Genomic DNA, 22,723 nt, shown 5'->3' on the forward strand with positions numbered 1-22,723 from the left:
ATCACATTAAGACAACCAAAAGACAAATATTATCAAAGGAATTTTTAAAACTCTAGCTATGTACTACTTACAAGAGATGTCATGAATCATTTAAATAAAACAATTTTAAATGCTTTCTAAACTTAAAAACAGGAATCAAGATTGAATACACATTGATGGTGAGTTACATAATAATGGGGAAAGAAAAGAATTTTATTTTAAAATTTACAGTTGTTTACTACTTGGCCTATTTTCATCACTTTAAAATTAATGCTGGTTAATATTGATTAAGGTACTATATATGGTGTCTCACCACTTTAATTTTTAAATATTTCTCTCCACACATATAAACAAGAATAAGATAGCTCAAAGTGCACCAGAAAGCCTTGGAAAGTGGTGCAGTGGGTGATTTCCCCTGCTCCTCCTCACAGTCCTTTTATAACTTAATTCAGTTTACTGTATTAATTAATTAATCTGGTTCTTTGTAATTTTAAGAAATGTCACTTATATAAACATTATTAGGTCAGGTTTTTGGTTCTGCATGTATTGAGCTTGGAAGTCAGCACTGTGTCCTAACAACAAATAAAAAAACTGAACAGACTGAAATGAACAATTCTTTCTGGGTCCATGAGATGGGGAGGACACAGTGCAGCTGCCCCCATGATTAGAGACAGACAGAAGAATGCAGGGTTTCCCAGAGCGGACACCCAGAGTAAAAGCCACTGTTGGAATCACTACAAGGCAGGAAAACCTGGCTGTAAATGATGAATTACCAAAAACTCAGTGCAGACAACTCCGAGAGCTAAAAATTCCAGAGGGAACATGTCACAGAGTTCCTCCAACCCCCACAATACTGGATTTACCAGGAACCTGACCAGGTTCCCTGGGTAAAGATCAGATAAAAGTCCCTGTCTTGCTTCCAGCAAGAGGGAGAAGGGGAAAGGAACCATTTTGCAGTACACCTTAACAAGGCCTGCCCTAAGGGAAAATGAACCAGCTTGCAGGAAGGGAAACACCAATTCCAGTCATCTTTAGCCATCCTGTCTCACATAACCAGGGAGAAAATGACTGAGAAACAGTGGTGATGTTCACAGTTCAGAGGCACAGGCTTACCTAATACCCAGACCTGACCATAAGACTTCGGCCATATGGTCATAGGACAATGGCTTCTCTTCCTCCCATATTTCACCACATCTGTAAGGCCTATTATGCACTTGCTTCCCCTAGTACATCATGTCTGACTATGAGAAAATATTACAAGATAAACTAAAAGGCAAAGGACACAATTTGAAAGAGACAGAACAAGTTCTAGAGCCTGACAAGGCAGGAATGTTGGAGTTATCAGACCACAAATTAAAAACAACTGTGATTAACACACTATGTAGACTGCATGCAAGAACAGATGGATGAGTATACAGACGAAAGTTCTAACAAAGAACCAAAAAGAGGTGCTAGAGCTCAAATGCACAAACAAAACTGAAGAATGCTTTTCACAGGCTTACTAACCTACTAGAAGCCACTAATGAAACAGTCTTTGGGTCTCAGGATGTATCAACAGAATTTTTGCAAATGAAAAAGCAAAGAGAACAAAGACTGAAAGAAATATCAGTGGAACAGAATATCCCAGTACTGTAGGCCAACTAGAGGAGGTATAATACATGTGTAATGAAGACATAAAAAGGAGGAGAAGAGGGGATTCCGAGATGGCGGCTAGAGGGTGGAAGCAGAAAGCCTGCTTCCTAAAGTAAAATCTTGGAGAGATGCTGGAGACACACCTTACAGGAAAAACCACCCAGAAGAGGCAAAACTCTGACTCCTCCACACCCCCAGCGCGAGCATAGCTTCCCCATTTCATGTTAAATGGAGAAACCAGGAAGGCTCCCCCCCCACCACCAGACACTAGTGCCCAGACCGCTTGGGAAGATGCAGACCACAAGGTGAGCTAAGCGGCATGAGGTACTCCCACAGACAACCCTGGGCCAGATCAGCATAGCCCCCTGGACAGACCGACCCTCACCCAGGGAAAAGAGAAAAAAAAAAACTGAATAATAAGCAATAATGACAAAAAAGACACATAGCAAACAGGGCGGGGCGCCCTGAGTGCTGAAGAGGGGGGGAGGGGAAATCCCTCATGGAACTGTAAATAAACAAGCCAGGCGGAGAAGGCAGGAGCTGCGGCACACGCCCAGCAACCAGGAGCTGCGGCACACGCCCAGCAACCAGGAGCAGGAAAGCTTGTAAAAGTGGTGGTGGGAGGAAAACTCCACAGGAGAGGGGGGAAGGCCCACTTCCTACGTGAACTGTAAATAAATAAGCCAGTGGGAGAAAGAAGGTGCGGAGTCACCTCCCCTAGTGTGCTTGGAAAGGGGAAAGCTTGTAGCAGTGGTGGTCAAGAGACAACAACTGAACTACACCTGAATGCTGAAAAACATACTGAAACTGTATTACATTTGAACTTGAGACAATTTATGGTGTTTTTCTTGTTTTCTTTTCTTTGGTTTGGTTTGGTTTTTTCTCCCCTTTGATGAGACAATGACAGAAATACTTCTGAGACACCATCTCCAGGACTGGAGGCTACGGGACTAACACAAAAGTTATTAAGACTGAAACTTTATTGCATTTGAACTTGGAGATTTATTTATTTATTTATTTAAAAAAATTTTTTTTCTCAATCCTCTCTCTGTCTAATGCCTGTTCATCTTACTGTTGATTAGTACACTATCACTCCCTGTTTACTATCTTTGAAACTTTTTGTTTGTTTTATTTCTACTTGTTTATTTGTTTTTTCCTCTCTCTTTAACTTCTTTGCTTTCCATCTCCTCTCATCCTTCCATTCTAAATATCATCATAGTTATTATTACAAGCGAGAAAATACTTAATTGCACACAGTACAGGGACAATAACAACACCAAGGGCAATGAAAGGAAGACAGAAAAAATAGGGAAACCAGTTTCCCCACAGCAAAAAATTAGTACAGGAACCAGAGGAAAATGAAGAAAACAGATACCCAGACACAGACTCCAACAAAATGAAGATAAACTATGCCAAAGAACCCAATGAAAACCACAAGAATTATCAAAAAGAAGAAATAATACAGGTAATCAATGAGAATTTTATAGAGATGATACTGGATATGATCAACCAAAATGGACAGGAGACACTCAAGAAATTCCAAGACAACAAAAATAGAGAATTTGAAAAAGCACAAGAAGAAATAAAAGAAACCATAGAAGCACTGTAAAACACCAAAATAAAACAAAGAACACGATTAATAAAGAGATAAATGAATTCAGGATGAAAATAGACAACATTATAGAGGAAGGGACTCAGGATATGGAAAACCTCAGAAAAAAGAACGAAACAGAATTGAAAAACAAAATGGAAGGCCAATCCAGCAAAACAGAACAAACAGAAGACAGAATCTCAGAACTCAAAGATGAAATAGTAATTAAAGGAAAAACCAAAGAACTATTACTTAAACAACTCAAGACCTGTGAAAGGAAAATGCAAGAACTCACTGAGAATCATGGGCATCGAAGAAGGAGAAGAGGTGCAAGCAAAGGGAATGCATAATATATTCAACAAAATAATAACAGAAAATTTCCCAAATCTAGAGAAATCTATTCCCATACAGATGCAGGATGCCTCCAGAACACCAAACAAACCAGACCAAAATAGAACTACCCCATGGTATATTATCATTAAAACAACAAATACAGAGACCAGAGAAAGAATATTGAAGGCTGTAAGAGAGAAAAAACAAGTAACATACAAAGGTAAACCCATCAAAATCACAGCAGACTTCTCAACAGATACATTAAAAGCAAGAAGAGCGTGGGGTGAGATCTTCCGGGCACTGAATGAAAATAACATCAACCCCAGGATACTCTACCCAGCAAAACTATCATTCAAAATAGATGGAGCAATAAAAGTTTTCTGTGATAAGCAGAAACTAAAACAATATGTGACCACAAAACCTCCACTACAAAAGATTCTTCAAGGGACTCTGCACACAGAAAGTGAAACCCGACATAACGATGAAAGGGGAGACAGCACCAAACTACAGGAAAAGAAAAAGCAATAAAGTAGAGCGTAACCTCAACTTAGGTACACACAATCAAACCTTCAAACAACTTAGACAACTAAATGACAGGAATCACTACATACCTATCAGTACTAACGCTTAATGGACTTAATTCCCTCATCAAAAGGCACCGTTTTATGAACTGGATTATAAAGGAAGATAAAACAATTTGTTGCTTACAGGAGACCCATCTCACTGACAGAAATTAGCATCGGCTTAGGATGAAAGGCTGGAAGAAGATTTACCAAGCCACTGGCCCACCAAAACCGGCAGGAGTAGCAATACTTATCTCTGATAAAGTAGAAGTCAAACCTACATTCATAAAACAAGATAAAGAAGGACATTCCATACTAATAAAAGGGGAAATAGACCAAAAGGAAATAATAATTATCAACCTATATGCACCCAATGTCAATGCACCCAATTTCATCAAACATACGCTGAAAGACCTAAATGCACATAAAACTCCAACACAGTGGTTGTGGGAGAATTTAACACCCCATTATCATCAATAGCTAGGTCACCCAAACAAAAAATCAATAAATAAATCCTAGATCTAAAATATACAATAGATCAAATGGACCTAGTTGATGTCTACAGAACATTTCATCAACTTCTACACAATATACATTCTTCTCAGCAGCCCACGGAACCTTCTCCAAAATAGGTCAAATCCTAGGGCAAAAAGCAAGCCTCATCAAATATGAGAAAATAGATATTATACCATGCATTTCATCTGATCACAATACAATAAAACTAGAACTCAACAACAAAAGTAAACACAAAAAACATGCAAACAGCTGGAAACTGAATAACTCATTGCTTAATGAACAATGGGTTATTGATTAAATAAAAGAGGAAATTAAAAAGTTCCTGGAAGTCAATGAAAATGAAAACACAACCTACCGGAACCTATGGGACACAGCAAAGGCAGTCCTGAGAGGAAAGTTTATAGCCATGAGTGCATATATTAAAAAGACTGAAAGATCCCAAAACAATGACCTAATGATACATCTCAAACTCCTAGAAAAACAAGAACAAGCAAATCCCAAAATAAATAGGAGAGAAATAATAACAATAAGAGCTAAAATGAATGAAATAGATACCAAAAAAAACATACAAAGAATTAATGAAACAAAAAGTTGGTTCTCTGAAAAAATAAACAAGATCAACAGATCCCAGCAAACCTGACTAAAATGGGAGAGAAAAAACCCAAATTAGTAGAATCAGGAATGCATAAGGTGAGACAACAACAAACACCTGGAAGTCCAGGAAAGCATCAGACTACTTTGAGAAACTTTATTCAAATAAATTCGAAAATCTTAAAGAAATGGAAAGATTTCTAGATACATATGATCATCCAAAACTGAACCAAGAGGAAATTAATCACCTGAAATAGATCTATACCACAAAATGAAATTGAAGCAGCAATCAAGAGTCTCCCCAAAAAGAAAAGTCCAGGACCTGATCGATTCTCTGCTGAATTCTATCAGACCTTTAGAGAAGAACTGATACCAACACTCCTTAAACTGTTCCACAAAATAGAAAGGGAAGGAAAACTGCCAAACACACTTTATGAAGCCATAAAATGTCTTTGCCAAAATCAGGCAAAGACACCTCTAAAAAGGAGAACAATACGCCGATCTCCTTAATGAACATTGATGCAAAAATCCTCAACAAAATAATGGCAAACCGAATTCAACAACACATCAAAAAGATTATTCACCACGACCAAGTAGGCTTCATCCCAGGAATTCAGGGGTGGTTCAACAGACAAAAATCAATAAATGTAATAAACCACATTAACAGAAGCAAAGACAAAAACCACTTGATCATCTCAATAGATGCAGAAAAAGCCTTTGATAAGATCCAACACCATTTCATAATAAAAGCTCTAAGAAAACTAGGAATAGAAGGAAAGTACCTCAAAATCATAAAAGCTATATATGACAAACCTACAGCCTGCATTATACTTAATGGAGAAAAACTGAAACCATTCCCTCTAAAATCAGGAACTAGACAAGGATGCCCACTATCTCCACTCTTATTTAACATAGTACTGGAATTCCTAGCCAGAGCAATTAGGCAAGAAGAAGGAATAAGAGGAATACAAATAGGTAAAGAAACTGTCAAAATAACCCTATTTGCAGACGACATGCTCCTATACCTTAAAGACCCAAAAAACTCTAATCAAAAGCTCCTAGACACCATCAATAGCTATAGCAAGGTAGCAGGACATAAAATCAACATAGAAAAATCATTAGCATTTCTATACACTAACAATGAGCAAACTGAAAAAGAATGTATGAAAACAATTCCATTTACAATAGCCTCAAAAAAAATCAAATACCTATGTGTAAACCTAACAAAAGATGTGAACGACCTCTACAAGGAATACTATAAACTTTGAAGAAAGAGACTGAGGAAGACTATAGAAAGTGGAGCGATCTCCATGCTCATAGATTGGTAGAATCAACAAAGTAAAAATGTCTATAATCCCAAAAGTAATCTACATGTTTAATGCAATTACCCTCAAAATTCCAATGACATTCATTAAAGAGATCGAAAAATCTACCATTAAATTTATATGGAAACACAAGAGACCACGAATAGCCAAGGCAATACTCAGTCAAAAGAACAATGCTGGAGGTATCACAATACTTGACTTCAAACTATATTACAAAGCAATAATGATAAAAACAGCATGGTACTGGCACAAAAACAGACATGAAGACCAGTGGAACAAAATAGAGGACCTGGATATGAAGCCACACAGCTATAACCAACTTGTCTTTGACAAAGGAGCTAAAAATATGTGATGGAGAAATAGCAGCCTCTTCAACAAAAACTGCTGGGAAAACTGGTTAGCAGTCTGCAAAAAACTGAAACTAGATCCATGTATATCACCCTATACCAGTATTAACTCAAAATGGATCAAGGATCTTACTATCAGAACACAAACTCTAAAGTTGGTACAGGAAAGAGTAGGAAATACTCTGGAGTTAGTAGGTATAGGCAAGAACTCTCTCAATGGAACCCCAGCAGCACAGCAACTAAGAGATAGCATAGATAAATGGGACCTCATAAAACTAAAAGGCTTCTGCTCAACAAAAGAAATGGTCTCTAAACTGAAGACACCACCCATAGAGTGGGAGAAAATATTTGCCAGCTATACATCAGACAAAGGAGTGATAACCAGAATATATATGGAACTTAAAAAACTAAATTCTCCCAAAATTAATGAAACAATAAAGAAATGGGCAAGTGAACTAAACAGAACTTTCTCAAAAGAAGAAAATCAAATGGCCAAAAAACACATGTAAAAATGCTCACCATCTCTAGCAATAAAGGAAATGCAAATTAAAACCACACTAAGATTCCTCCTCACCCCTGTTAGAATAGCCATCATTAGCAACACCACTAACAACAGGTATTGGCGAGGATGGGGGAAAAATGAACTCTCTTACACTGCTGGTGTGAATGTAAACTAGTACAACCACTCTGGAAAAAAATTTGGAAGCTACTTAAAAAGCTAAACATTGATCTACCATATGATCCAGCAATTCCACCTTTGGGGATATACCCAAAAGACTGTGACACAGGTTACTCCAGAGGCACCTGCACACCCATGTTTATTGCAGCACTATTCACAATAGCCAAGTTATGGAAACAGCCAAGATGCCCCACTACTAATGAATGGATTAAGGAAATGTGGTATCTATACACAATGGAATTTTATGCAGCCATGAAGAAGAACGAAATGTTATCATTCGCTGGTAAATGGATGGAATTGGAGAACATCATTCTGAGTGAGGTTAGCCTGGCCCAAAAGACCAAAAATCATATGTTCTCCCTCATATTAGGATATTAAATCAACGGCAAACACCAAAAGGGGATTGGGCTTTGATCACATGATAAAGTGAGAGCACACAAGGGCGGGGTGAGGATAGGCAAGACACCTAAATATCTAGATAGCATTTGTTGCCCTCAACACAGAGAAACTAAAGCAGATACTTTAAAGCAACTGAGGCCAAAAGGAGAAGGGGACCAGGAACTAGAGAAAAGGTGAGATCAAGAAGAATTAACTTAGAAGGTAACACACATGCACAGGAAATTAATGTGAGTCAACTCCCTGTATAGCTATCCTTATCTCAACCAGCAAAAACCCTTGTTCCTTCCTATTATTGTTTATACTCTCTCTTCAACAAAATTAGAGATAAGGGCAAAATAGTTTCTGCTGGGTAGCAAGGGGGTGGGGGGGAGAGGGAGGGGGCAGGGGAGAAGGGAGGAGGTGGGGAAGGGGGGAGAAATTTCCCAAACATTGTATGCACATATGAATAAAATAAAAATTAAAAAAAAAGGAAAAGAAAGAAAGGAACAGAAGAAATATCTGAAACACTAATGACTGATAATTTTCCCAAGTTAATAACAAACACAAAACCACCTATACAACAATCTAGGATAGATGCCCCTCTCTCCCCAAAAAGCCCCCCAAACACTATATATGTTATTTTCAAACCAAAGATAAAGACAAAATTGTGAAGTAATCCATAAGGGAAAAATCCTTATTTATAGGAGAAAAATAAAAATTATATCCAACTTCTCCTCAGAAATGAGGGAAGCTAGGAAAAGTGCCATCCAGTATTTGAAGTGTTAAGAGAAAAAAAAACAAAGCCCCACCAACTGGGTATTCTAAGAATTTATCCTTCATAGTGAAAGAAAAATAAAGACTTTATCATCCAAACAAAAAATTGAGGGGATTTCTCACCAGTAGAACTTCCTTGCAAGAAATATCAAAAAAGAAATTCTTTAGAAATAAGTAAAATGAAGCCAACTACTGGTTTCTTATACCTGTAATCCTAACTACATGGGAGGCTGCGATCTGAAGATTGTAGTTTGAAGTCGACCCAGGCAAGAAATTGTTAGCAAGACCCCCATGTCAACAAATAATTCAGGTGTGTGTGATGGTGCACATCTATAATCTCAGCTATGCAGAAGCCTGTATGTAAGATGACTGCAGTTGGAGGCTGCCCTGGGCAAAAACACAAGTCCATACCTGAAAAATTACTAAAGCATAAAAGTGGTCAACATCTGTCTAGCAAACATATAGTCCTGAGTTCAAACCTCAGCACCACCAAGAAAAAAAAAATTACTTTGAATTCCAATGATCTAAATGTATCAATTAAAAGAGAGAAATCAAAGTGGATCAAAAAACAAAACTGACTCTATATTGTCTACAAGAAAAGCACATTAAATATAAAGACATATATAGATTAAAGGTACATGAATGAGAAAAATACACCATGCTAACACTAATCAAAACCAGGAAAGTTATTAGGAATAAAGATGGGAATTACATAATGAAAAAGAGGTCAACTCTACAAGAAGACACAATAAAACTTAATACGTATGTACGGAACAACAGAGCACCAAACTACATACATGAGGCAAAAACTGATAGAACTGTAAGGAGAAACAGATGAATCCACTAGCGCAGTTGGATATTTCAATGCCCCTTTATTAGAAATGGACAGATGTGACAGCCATGTTGTTGTCTGCCTGTAATCCCAGCACTTGGGAAGCTGAAGCAGAAGGATTATGGGTATGAGGCCAGCCCCAGACTCTGTTTCAAAAAAAAAAAAGACAAAAAAGATAGAAAGGATAGAAAGAAGGAAGAGAAAGAGGAAGGAGAGAGATAGCTACAGCAGGCAGAAAATCAGAAGGACATAGTTGAACTCAACATTTTAAATCAACTGGATATAATCAATATCTATAGATTATTCATCATACACATTCTTCTCAATAGCATATGGAACATTCAGCAAGACAGAATGCATTCTAGCCCATAAAACATGCTGTAACAAACTTAAAAGAATGGCAAGAACACACTGTGCTCTCAGTTCACAATGGAATTAAACTACAAATCAGTAACCGAAAGAGAACCGGAAAATTCCAAAACAGAGAATTAAATGAAAATGAAGACATAATTTTTCAAAATTTGCTAGATATGGTGGAATCAGTGCTTAGAGGGAAATGTATAGCATTGAATTCATATATTGGAAAAGAAAAAATATCTAAAATCAAAAAGCTAAATTTCCACCTTACAGGGAGAAAAGGCAAATTAAATTCAAATTAAAATGAAGAATTAATTAGAACAGAAATCAATGACAATTGAAAACAGGAAATCAATAGGCAAAATGAACAAAAAAAGCCAGTTCTTTGAAAAGGTCAAAAAAATCATTACAGGGTTTAATGAATATTATCAAATGAAAGAAAGCAATCTGAAAAGACTACATACCATATAACTCTAACTATGACAGTCTGGAAAAGGCAAAACTATATGCATAGTATTAAACCCAGTGGTTGACAGGGGTTAGAGTGGAGGCTAGGGAGGAAAAGATACAGCATGGAGGATTTTTAGAGAAATAAAACTGCTCTGTATGATGTCCTAATGGTGCACACATGGCATTGTACATTCATTCAAGTTTATAAAATCTACAAATCCCTGAGTGAAACCCTGATGTAACTATGGGCTGTGGATGATAATGATGTATCAGTGTGGGCTCATCAAACTCAACAAATGTACCACTCTGCTGCGTAATGAGAACACCTAAAACTACTCTAAAAATTAAAGTGTTAAAACTTTAGGATGATAATTACCCGGTTTTTACCTTGGGCGCCTCTTCTTAGAATATTTTAAGAGTGCAATTTTATAAGTAAATATTTGATGATATTTAGAGTTGTAGCATTTTAAATAGTCTTAGTAGATGCAAAATGCAAAATCTGATGACCCTTAATAGAGAGTAAGCAAAGAAACTTCAGAAAAACCCCAGTGCCTTTGGATACTGGGCTCCATGAACAAGCCTGCCTTCTGCTGTAGCAAGCTAAACATATGACTAATTCTACTGTCTGTGACTGAAGCTCCAAAAAGCTGGCTCTGCAATCCAAAAATCTATAAAATTTCAAAAATCACTCATGCGTAATTATGTGTTTTATATTTGTGTATAATTATATATTGATTCATATAATTCATTTTAAACACCTTGCCTTCTGGACATGTTTTCATAACTGCAAATTTATTTCTTAAATCAACACTTCGAATGGCCTTGTAGATGTATGTGTCCAGGTGACTGACTAAATGGCACGAATAGAGGAAGAAATATAAAAACTGCTGGCAATCGAGAACCTTTCATTCGCATCATTTCAAAAATGATTTCTTACGTATTATCTCATTCCCAGCCCAGTGACAAGCCTATGAGGTAAATTAATAATCACCATTAGTCAGAGTATATATTTAGGAATAATTGAGGCACTTTCACTTAATAAGTTTATCTAGGTATGCACATGATGTTTATATATACATAGTTATATATCATAGAGGGAATATCCAGAACATCTCTTGAATGGTTTCCCTTTACATTCCCACAGTGGCCATCCCAGCTTTGACCATGCTATGGTTTTAGTGAATGCACAAAAGCTCATGTACTCTCAGTAATAGTGCAGCCTGGGGAGATTATGCCTTCTGGGTGGTGTGTGGGTCATGGGAACACAGCCCTCATGAATAGATAAATGTCTCTCAGGGAACTGGGCTAATTCTCATATGGCTGAGTCAGTTACCCTAAGAACAGGTTTATAAAGAGGGGACTGTCCTGGTCTTTGCTTCTTCTCATGTGCGTACTTGCTTTCAGCTATGAGTGGAAGCAGCACAAAGGCCAGACCAGTTGCTGAGCAGAGGCTGGCACCATGTTCTTGGGCCTCCCAGCCTCCTAAACAATGAGCCAAAAGAAACCTCCATTATTCTGTTACAGCAATAGAAATGAACTAAGAAAGACTGCTTTATCCCTCACTCACATTTTCCCTCCTCACTAACCTATGCTACATTCAGTGCTTTCAGACTCTTCTATCTGAATAGGGATCTTGGTTCTTCCCTCTCCTGCTTAGAAATTCACATGGTACCTTCCCACCTCTACTGAGGGCGCCACCAAGGGGCCTGTTGAATAACTAGAACAGACCACTGTGGGTAAAGCAGTTCCTTTGATGTCTCAAATTTTGATTTAATAGCACTATCATGACTGAATTGTTTCCATTTCTAGGAAAACATGCTATGCAAAGATGGCTTTGTGGATTCCCCAAGTCCCTGCCATTCTGCTTCCTCATGCCCCTCTGACATACCCAGATGAGGGTCTAGGGTAAAATGTGAACTCTGCAGCAGTATTTAGGAACCCCTTATACACTAGAACCTCCTACCAGAGGAAGAATCATAAGGTATGTTTCTAGAACACAGACTAACAAAAAGGTTGATGTCAGTATTTTGGTCAATACTATGTCCTTTCTTTGGAACTTCTCCATAAACATAAGCACGCTAAATTTTGTGAGAAGTCTTGCAGCAAAACCTGCAGCAAACGTCAACTGGGAGCTAGGATCCCATGAGGCGTATCTTGTTGCAGTAGTGCCTTCTCCACTGCATTTTTCAGCCTTTCTTCATTCTGTGTTCCCATTACCTAGAAAGCTGTTTCTACTTCCTCCAAGTCAGAAACCTCCTCACCTTTAGAAATTTCAACCCTCCTGTTCAATACCATTCTCAGCCACTGTCGTTGGAAATAAATGTTTTCCCTATGCAGATATGCAGCACTTTGTACAGATGTTTATGTGAAACTTCATCACACAGATCTTGGATTTACTTGTCTGTCTCCCTAGCCAGATTGTGGGATCTCCAAAAGTAGAAATCATCCCTTATTTCACCAGTGAATTCTCAGAATCTAGCAAATTTCACACTGGGAGCCACATAAATATGTGTGGAATAAATTGATGAAAGAATAAATGACCTTTGATGTACCATATGCCATCTATCTATCTCCCTGTCACTTGAGCCAGGAAGTCTCTCCTGGCAAAAAGGAGAATAGTAAGAAGAGTCAGTCCAGTAAGAATGGGCAAACAACACACCCAGAATTGAATTTTTCCAAAGAATCTATACTTAGCCAAGATTTTGCCACACAGACCTGTTATGAGAGCCAGGTGTCTCTATCCAGAGTTCTAAAATTTCAGCAGGAAAGACCTGTCTCTGGTTTCAAAACCAGGCAAGGCGGAAATTCAAATGTTTGTATATTTCCTTTTGCCTGATATAAAGACTTCCTTAACTTCCTCCTCACCCAGGACCTTAGGACAGTCAGATTCAATCAGTTACACTTCAGCCACTTTAAGTAGATTAAGCTGACTCTCTTCTGCAGAAGAAATTACCACATCAAAAAGAAGCAGCAGATGCTGGACAAAGGACTGTAAATCCAATGTGGGTTTTCTCATGCCCTGCCTCTGAGCGACCTTGGGCAGGTGACCACACCTTTCTAGGCACAGACTTCCTGACCTTAAAGTTGAGTAGCTACATAATGAAGATGGAGCGAACGTCAGTGAGTCATCAGTGTGTTGAAAGTACTTTCTTTTTTTTAATCTTCTCAAAACCCTGTGAAGTGGATATGATTGCTCTCATTTTACACATGAGAAAACAGGGCTTAGAAAGGTAAAGTAGTTTTCTCAATGCCACTCCACAAACAGAAAGCATTGCCCAGCTGGGAAGTTCAATGTGTTCACAGCCATGGCCAAGATGAGACCAAGACTTTCTCTGGTCCTACCCTTCCATGACCTCTGATTACTAATGGCCATTTTCAAGTGTCCTTCTAACACTGGAACAGTGATGATTCACAGGGCTTGTGATTTATTGCTTTTCATTTTTTCTAACCTGACAAACTTCTTTTTAAAACTTTCACATCATGGATCTTAACATATGCCTTTACTTGTCCTGAGGTCCATGTCTATTATTAGATTCCTTGAGAGTCCCTTAAACAGGCAGAGATGCCCAGGATAAAAAGTTGCAGCTTCTCTGTGAGTGGATAGTGGTCTCTCCAAAAAGAGGCTTCTATAGCCTTAGAAAGCCTGGGCCACTTGCTCGGCTGAGTGGCTCTGCACTGTCATACCCAATCCAGCCAGTGCAAGCACAGCCCATGAGGTTGCTATGGAGCATACAGTGAGGTGGGCTGGCTGGAGCTACTCTGGGCAAGGGATGACAGGAGAATCACTTCCTTCTCACTTTATCATAGGTCACTTGTAGAGTGAGTTAGCCCAGCTGCCTGGTCCCTCCTCATGTAGTTTTTGTATGGAAATGAGCACAGTCATGTATCTAGCTTTGGGATAGCTTAGAATTGTCTCTACAGACTCTTCAGCTCATCACCATGAAGTACCACAGTGTCCATTCTACTAACAGGAAAGTCAAGGCTCAGGATGCTTAAGAAACTTACTCAAGCTGGAAGTGTGGCTCAAGTGTAGAGCACCGGCCTAGCAAGTGCAAAGCTCTGAGTTCAAATCCCAGTATTGCCAAAAAAAAGAAAGAAAGAAAGAAAAGAAACTTATCCAACATCAACCATCCAGAATCCAGCAAAGCCATAAGCCCACCAAGGCTCCAAGTACAAATCCTGTACTCCTTAAAATATCAGCTGGATGTCCATGGCTCATGCCTGTAATCCGAGCTGCTCAGCAGGCAGAGATCAGGAGGATCATGGTTCAAAGCCAACCTGGGCAAATAGTTTGAGAGACCCCATCTCACAAAACCCTATCACAATAAAGGGCCAGTGGAGTGGCTTAAGGTGTAGGCCCTTAGTTCAAACCCCAGTACCATAAATAAATAAATAAATAAAATAAAGTGGCAGAGGAGCTGCTCTTAAAATGCTCTTCCCAATTTTAAAGAGAGAAAAAATAAAGCACTGTTCCCCCTAAACATCCTGAAGTTTCATGCTTCTTCCACTCTAGGGCCTTCCCATCTTCATTTCTCTGACCTAGCTTTGTTCAAAACCAGAACTTCTTTTTTTGTTACCTTAACTCAAAAGTCTATATTTTCTCCTTCCTGGAAGCCTGTGCTCCACAAACAGCCAATGTCATAAGACAGTAATCCTCTCGACAGCAGCTATCTTCCCCTACATCTCTCATGATAGCGTTCCCACATTGGCTCAGACATTTATTATTTAAAGCAGGATACCCTCTGGAGAAGAAAGTACACATTTGACATGTGTAATATGAAAAAGGAAGTCATCTATCACCGCATTTTTAACTACGTTAAGTCACATCAGCACAGTAATGTGGGTAACTCTAATTGTCAGAGTACGAAATATCACGCGCCATCTATACCACTGAATTTTTTACTGGAGTTGTGGCTGTTTTCACACCTCTTTCCTACCACATTATTCCCTTCGCCCCACCTGACCTCACCCTATGCAGCTCCAGAACAGAACCCAATGTTTGTCCAGACCACACACCCAAACCCGTTTGTAACAAGTGAAACACTTCTGTTAAGCATCGGAACTGCAAGAAAGATACACCACGACAACTGGCTATTTAAAACAGTCTAGAGGAACAAAAAACAAATTGACAGAGACACTGCAACAGATGTGCCAACTGAAGTGGACACTGATAAGGAGGCAAGGATCTCAGGGGACTGGTAGCAGCTGCCTGGAGGGCAGTACCTGTCCTCACCGGGAAGGTAAAAATGCCCCCTTAACTCGAATGAGAGGGGGAGTTTTAATACCCACAGCTGGCCCTCTGTCCTCTGCCTGGCCAGATTCACCAGCCAAAAAGCCGGGTCCCAGGTCCCTATCCAAAGAAACTCCAGGCTAAAAGCAGAAGAAAAGCCTAGAAGTGGCTAAATTGACCCTGAATGCTAGTCTCCCAAAGGAGGCTAAAAGGTAACCATATACACCCTGATCTTGCTACTGTTCCCACCTCGGGATACTTTCGCCCTGAGTTTCTAAGCTGAGAGAAAGAAGGTATCTAAGTACCCACGCACAGGTGGCCGGGACGATGAAACAAACGTCACCTAGTCCCTCTGCAGCAGGCTAGGGTCCGGGTTGGAGACTGAGCTGGCTCCCTTGCCCCAGGCCAAGCTAGGATATCCCGACCAAGCCACACAGCCGCTTTTACAATCCCTGCGAGCCCGCGGCGGGGAGAGGGCAGCCCTGCCACGGGCGCCAGGACTCACCACGTCCATGATCTGCAGGAGGCTCAGAGAGAAGTAGACAGTGAGCGGCTGCGAGTCGTTGGCCACGGGCCTCTCCAAGGGGTTGTAGTTCTTGACCAGCTCCTTGTAGAGCTTTCTCTGGAACTCGCCTTGTAGGGACACTTAGGAAGAAGAGAGCCGAGGCGGCTGCTGGAGGGAGGGAGGCCGGCAAGAGGTGCACCCCACGCCAAGCCCCAACCCGCGACCCCCGCTACCCAACCCGGGCAGCCCCGCGGGAGAGACCCCAACCTGGCCCCGGAGCGCCCCGAACGCGCCAGGGATCCCGCGGAGGAGTGGTGCGCGGGGAACCGCGGTGGCTTTACCTTGCAGGAGCGACGCGACCAGCGCCAGCCAGACGCCTCCCCGCCCGCCGCGCATGTTGGGTCCGGGAGCGATCGCGCGTCGGCGACTCAGCTGTCGGCCCCGGCCTGCGCCTGCGGCCGCGGAGCCGCCGCTCCCGCCCGGCTCCCGCGCCTTTAAAGAGCCGCGCGCGCCCCCGCCTGGCCCGCCCCCGCGCGCCTCTCCACGTGACGAGCCCCGCCCCCGGCCTCTTCTCCAGGACCAGGGCCCCGCTTCTCTACTGCCACACTAGGAACTGCAGCCAGCAGCCTAAGAGCTAGGTACACCTCCGCGCCGGTTAGGCTCGGGGTGCCCCCTCCCCAGCTCCACCGAGTGGTACCTGCTCATCTCGCCTCGGACCCTGCCGGGGCTCTACCCCTTGCGTCCTTTGTCGCCACTCGGATCCCTCCTGCTCTCAGCCAGAAGCTGGACTGGGCGATCGATCGGGAGGAAGCTGGGGCAATCCTGGGATCCAGTCCTCAGGGACTTCCTCCCCCCCCCCCCCCCGCCATGCCAGCGGCTGGGCGACAGCGATCAGAACAAGGCTTCGGAATTCTCCCCATCCAGAAAAGACAGAGCAGAGCGGAAGCGCTCTCCCACAGTCCAGCACGGCCCGGCGTTCTTTCAGCGATCCACTGGATTCTGGGCTCTGTTCTGGAAGAGCCGGTGACAGTCCCTAGAAGAAGAGAGGCACTGTGAATGTCCGTGATGGGAGTCTCAGTAGATACCCTGACTTAGTCTCATTTTCCTTTAAAAGAGATTCAGACTGTTGAAAAGTTAACTCCAACCCTTTGCCGAAAGGACAGCAAAACTTGGTGATCTCAACTAGGCCTTTTCAGCTCAAGGGAGGGAGTTCATGCGCAAGGGGCGGCCCAGGCAGGACACAGGCCAGAGAGGCCCTGGCGGCGTAGAGTCCTTGAGGTTGAGGAGGAGGCGTGGTTCTGGAAAGAGAGAGGAAGGAGGAGAGAGGGAGGGAGGAACTGAGGAGGGGCTTCAGGGGGCAAAGCTATGTCCTATTTGCTCCCAGAAGCAGATTGCAGAAAGCTGAGAATGTCAAGTTTCCTGAATGCCCCTAGGCGGCGCGGTCGCCCCCCTTCCCCCAGTCCCCAAACAGAGACTCTGAGCTACCCAAGATCAATTCATGTGTAGCAGACATGTCTGTGAACTAAGACAGGAGACTCTGGCATGACACTGAGAGCTCACGTAAAGGTGACTGAGCCGGAAGGTACCCCAGTAGTACAAATGAAGTACTGAGCCCAGTTATTTGGTTTGGAAAAGGCAATCAAATGGGGGTACACTTGCACTGAAGTGTCTTGAAGCAAATCCATGCCTATTGACTGACACATGAATAAACAATCGGTACAGGCTTTGTTAACTGCAGTAAGAGCCTAGGAGACAAGATTGACTCATTTTGCAGAAGGGTTCATAGGAGAGGACAACTGACCAGGGCTTACCTCAAAGGAGAACAGGTGTTCTGCCAGGGCAAGGAGATAGGCTTATCATCTGCCCCAGAATTCGCCGTGCCCAGTCTCCAGCAGGCAGACATTCACAAAGTACATACTTGGTAGAATTATAAGCTGCAAGGTATAAACTTTTGGCGAAAGGGGAATTAGAGAAAGGGAGTAAAACCCAACCACAGAACAGAGAATACAGAATGGCATCCATTGGAGATTCTCACAGGCACACTACCTCCACTGGTCACTGAATTCAGGGCTCACTCTGCTGTACACATCCTGCAAGTGCCTTCAGTTGTAGAGGGACATGAGCCCAGAGACCTCACTTCTCCAGTGTGGCCATTGAGACCAAATTGCCCCCAAGTCTTCCTATCTTTGCCTCCCCAGTACCTGGGATTACAGACATAACCATTTCTAGCAGAAAGTCCAAATTTTTAACATTTACCATACAGGAAATGTATGGACTTCAGACCTATGAAAGATGGGGAACTGGAATGAAAACATCCACATAAATCTGAGCTTGGAAAAATTCCCCTTCCCATGTTAAAGAAAACAGAAACCCTCAACCATTACCCAAGGAAATGAGAGGAAGCATGTTTTCTGTTTGAGCTCTGGATGCAGGGAGGGGGAAAGTAATTATGCAAGTCAGCCATAAGTGCTCTAGGCTTAGGTGGACTCCAAATCCTAAACTACATGCTTTAGAATTCAAGGATTCCTCTGGAGGAAGACCTTTATAGGTCTTCACACCTGGTACTCCAAAAGAAACTCACAACATTCATGAATATGAGTTCAAAGTGAAAAATATAAGTATCTAAGGAAACAGACCATAATCCGCAGCAAGGAAAAATCCACAAGTAGAATAATCAGGAAAATTCATGTCCCACTTTTCAGATAAGACAATCTGAAAAAAAACTATATAATTAATATGTTTAAAATGCTGAAGTTATTGATCATGGTCAATGTCAGTTATAGTAATAACTTGCAATTTCCATTGGCTTAACACTATATAAATTTATTTCCACCACCACCCCTGCCCGGCATTGCTCCTGGTTGGATACCCTCCTCCCCAAATCTTTAAGGAATGCATAATCCTTTCATCAGCCAAAGAGTGAGTATGAGGCAAAAAAAATCCAAAGAATAAGTTATGAGAACTTATCAATATTGATGAAAAACATCAAACCAAAAATTATCTTGATCATGGATTCAACTACTGCTGAATTTAATTTGTTAGTAGATTGTGAAATTTTTCCATCTATATCCATGAGGCACATCACTCTATAATTTTCATTTCTTATGATGTCATTATCCAATTTTGATCAAAAATTATGATGGCTGCACAAAATAAATTAGGAAGTGCTTCCCTCACTTCTATTTTCAAAAATTGTACAAAGATATTATTTCTTCCTTAAACGTTGACAAGACTGACCTGTGAAGCTATGTGCCTCATTTCTGTTTGTGGGACTTTTGTTGTTGTTTCAAAATAAATTTTAGTAGAGATAGTATCTACATTGTATTGGCCAAGAAATTTGCCCATTTCATTTAAGTTACTGGATTTATTAGCTATGTTCCAATATTACCCTACTTATGTCTGTAGGGTATCTTGTTTTCAAGTAGTTGTTTCTTAAGACATATGACATTTTTATATTTCTAACTTAAATCATCTGTGGTCATAGTACACTAATATAAATAGCATATTAAGTAATTAATATACATAGTATATTAAGACTTATTTTTAAGCCAGTCATCATCTTAATTGGAATACATTTTCAAACACCCTATTTCCAAATAAGGTCACATTCACAGGTACTACTAGCAAGATCTTCAACATATCTATTGGGGAGAAGCATAATTCAACTTACAACAATATTAACTATATTTCTTTCTTGTTCTGGTTTTGTTTTGTCTTTATTAGACAATCCATTTCATAAGAAGGAAATTCCCTTCTATTTCTACACAGAGGAATTTTGAAAAATCATGAATGAGTATAGATTTGTACCATTTTAAACATCTATTAAGATGACATTCTTTTTCTCTTTTCTTCATTAATATTTTCAGTAACAACCACTTTAAATGATTAAATTAACCCTACATATAACAAAAAAGACTCACATTATGTTTTAGACTTATGTGAAATTCAAGTCATGTCTATCACCAAGCTTGCTAATGATCAGTAAAAGACACAAAGAAAGAGCAGTGTCATAGGTACCTCAGGTTCTGGGAGGCCAGGAGCTCTTCCAACTCAGGCCCCTGTTCCTACTCAGAGTGAATTCGCCATCAGAGGGAGGACAGCCAATTGCAAAGAGAACAAGTTAACACAGGAGAGAAACCAGGTTTGGTCATTCTGCTTCCGTATCATCCTGTAAATTAGATAACTCTGTACTACCTATGTGGCTAAGTTCTAATGTGTACCTTTATGTGCAGATTTGTTTATAACAGATTACAGACAAACTGGGTGTATCATACTAAAAGCTGTCCTGGATCCACAGCCAGTACCTCATAACACCTGCTGTACCTTAACCCCTCATAACCCCTGCTGATTCCTCATGTACCTCGTGGCTGGTGCATTTCATCAGCCCTTCTCTGCTAAGGGTTTTGATTAGGATTAAACTCTCAGGCAGGAGGAATGAGTTACAGACATGCTGTTTACCAGTTCCTTCCCATTTGGCAGATCTAAAAACTAATCCATTTGGGTTTTGTATGTTATTATTTTTAATGTATTGCTAAAGATGCTTTGCAAATATTTTCTTTAGAACTCTATTTAGCAAAGAAAATATACTAGAGATATTTATGTTTAAATAATAAGCTTGTAAGGTTTTGCTGTCACGATTGTGCTGGGCTCATAAAATGAGTTGGGAATTATTGCCCATTTTCTATACTCTGAAAGAGTTTGTGTGAGCTTTGTGTTACATGCTTTATTTCCTGAAATTATGAGAAAAATTAACTGGTGAAGCTACCTCATTGAATGTTTCCTTTGTTACAGGCTTTGTGATTTTTGTTTTCATGGAAGCAAATATATCAGGTCATAAATTTGTAATGCTTGTATCAAAAGTGAGAAAAAAAAATATTGCCAACACCCCCAAAGTCCTAATTTTGCTACATTCTAGTTTCTATTCCTCAAAAAGTAGTATAATATTGATTTCTAATGTCATGGACAATTATTACTGAACTGAAATGACTATTACTGAAATGGAATTTTATGATACACTTGTATTTGTTTTCTTTCTTTGTTTTATTTTGGTTATTTTTATTGTACAAAGTAATAGTTTTCATTATGCCATTTTCATACAAGTATTCAATGTACATGGATCTTCTTTGCCCCCATTACCTTCTTTTATCTCCCTCTGACTCCCACTAGTAGCCCTATATAGTCCTTCTATTACGTCTTTTTGTTCATTTGTATTTTTAGGTTTAGATTGTACACATGAGAGAAAACATGGTAATTTGTCTTTCCGAGTTTGACTTACTTTGCTTAACATGATGATCTGTAGTCCCATCCATCATTTTCCTACATGGCATGGGTGTGCCGGTGCCTCTCTTTATGCTGACTTACAGTCCTTTGGGTCTATGCACAGGACTGGTATAACACAAGTTTTTCTCTTTTTATTGTTTTATTATTCATATGTGCATACAATGCTTGGGTCATTTCTCCCCCCTGCCCCCACCCCCTTCCTTACCACCCACTCTGCCCCCTCCCTCTCCCTCCCACCCCCTCAAAACCCGGCAAAAACTATTTTGCCCTTATCTCTAATTTTGTTGTAGAGAGAGTATAAACAATGATAGGAAGGACCAAGGGTTTTTGCTGGTTGAGATAAGGATAGCTATACAGGGCATTGACTCACATTGATTTCCTGTGCCTGGGTGTTACCTTCTAGGTTAATTCTTTTTGATCTAACCTTTTCTCTACTTCCTGGTCCCCTTCTCCTATTGGCCTCAGTTGCTTTTAAGGTATCTGCTTTAATTTCTCTACGTTGAGGGCAACAAATGCTAGCTAATTTTTTAGGTGTCTTACCTATCCTCACCCCTCCCTTGTGTGCTCTTGCACACAGTGTAAGAGAGTTCCTTTTTCCCGCATCCTCGCCAACACCTGTTGGTGGTGGTGTTGAAATGATGGCTATTCTAATAGGGGTGAGGTGGAATCTTAGTGTGGTTTTAATTTGCATTTCCTTTATTGCTAGAGATGGTGAGCATTTTTTCATGTGTTTTTTGGCCATTTGAATTTCTTCTTTTGAGAAAGTTCTGTTTAGTTCACTTGCCCATTTCTTTATTGGTTCATTAGTTTTAGAAGAATTTAGTTTTTTAAGTTCCCTATATATTCTGGTTATCAGTCCTTTGTCTGATGTATAGTTGGCAAATATTTTCTCCCACTCTGTGGGTGGTCTCTTCAGTTTAGAGACCATTTCTTTTGATGAACAGAAGCTTTTTAGTTTTATGAAGTCCCATTTATCTATGCTATCTCTTAGTTGCTGTGCTGCTGGGGTATCATTGAGAAAGTTCTTACCTATACCTACCAACTCCAGAGTATTTCCTACTCTTTCCTGTATCAACTTAAGAGTTTGGGGTCTGATATTAAGATCCTTGATCCATTTTGAGTTAATCTTGGTATAGGGTGATATACATGGATCTAGTTTCAGTTTTTTGCAGACTGCTAACCAGTTTTCCCAGCAGTTTTTGTTGAAGAGGCTGCTTTTTTCTCCATCATATATTTTTAGCACCTTTGTCAAAGACAAGTTGGTTATAGTTGTTTGGCTTCATGTCTGGGTCCTCTATTCTGTTCCACTGGTCTTCATGTCTATTTTTGTGCCAGTACCATGCTGTTTTTATTGTTATTGC

The 22,723-nt window shown here is 40.4% G+C and overlaps 1 protein-coding gene across 5 annotated transcripts in view; it reads right to left on the reverse strand.

Annotated features, from left to right (window-relative positions):
• Positions 1-17,430, reverse strand: part of LOC109674332 (neuronal acetylcholine receptor subunit alpha-7) — a 141,829-nt gene extending 124,399 nt beyond the window's left edge. For 2 of the 5 annotated variants that reach the window (XM_074061994.1, XM_074061996.1), the window contains exons 1-2: positions 16,780-17,430; positions 16,083-16,222 (exon numbers count right to left, since the gene is read on the reverse strand). In XM_074061994.1, the coding sequence (XP_073918095.1) occupies positions 16,083-16,091 (9 nt within the window). In that variant the 5' untranslated portion in view covers positions 16,092-16,222; positions 16,780-17,430. Of the gene's footprint in view, positions 1-16,082; positions 16,223-16,423; positions 16,559-16,779 lie in introns of those variants that run through there. The other 3 variants (XM_074061992.1, XM_074061991.1, XM_074061995.1) reach the window with 2 other exon arrangements.
• Between the last annotated feature and the right edge of the window lie 5,293 nt (positions 17,431-22,723).

The sequence above is a fragment of the Castor canadensis genome, chromosome 19 (genome assembly GCF_047511655.1).
Source record: "Castor canadensis chromosome 19, mCasCan1.hap1v2, whole genome shotgun sequence".
NCBI classification, from domain to species: domain Eukaryota; kingdom Metazoa; phylum Chordata; class Mammalia; order Rodentia; family Castoridae; genus Castor; species Castor canadensis.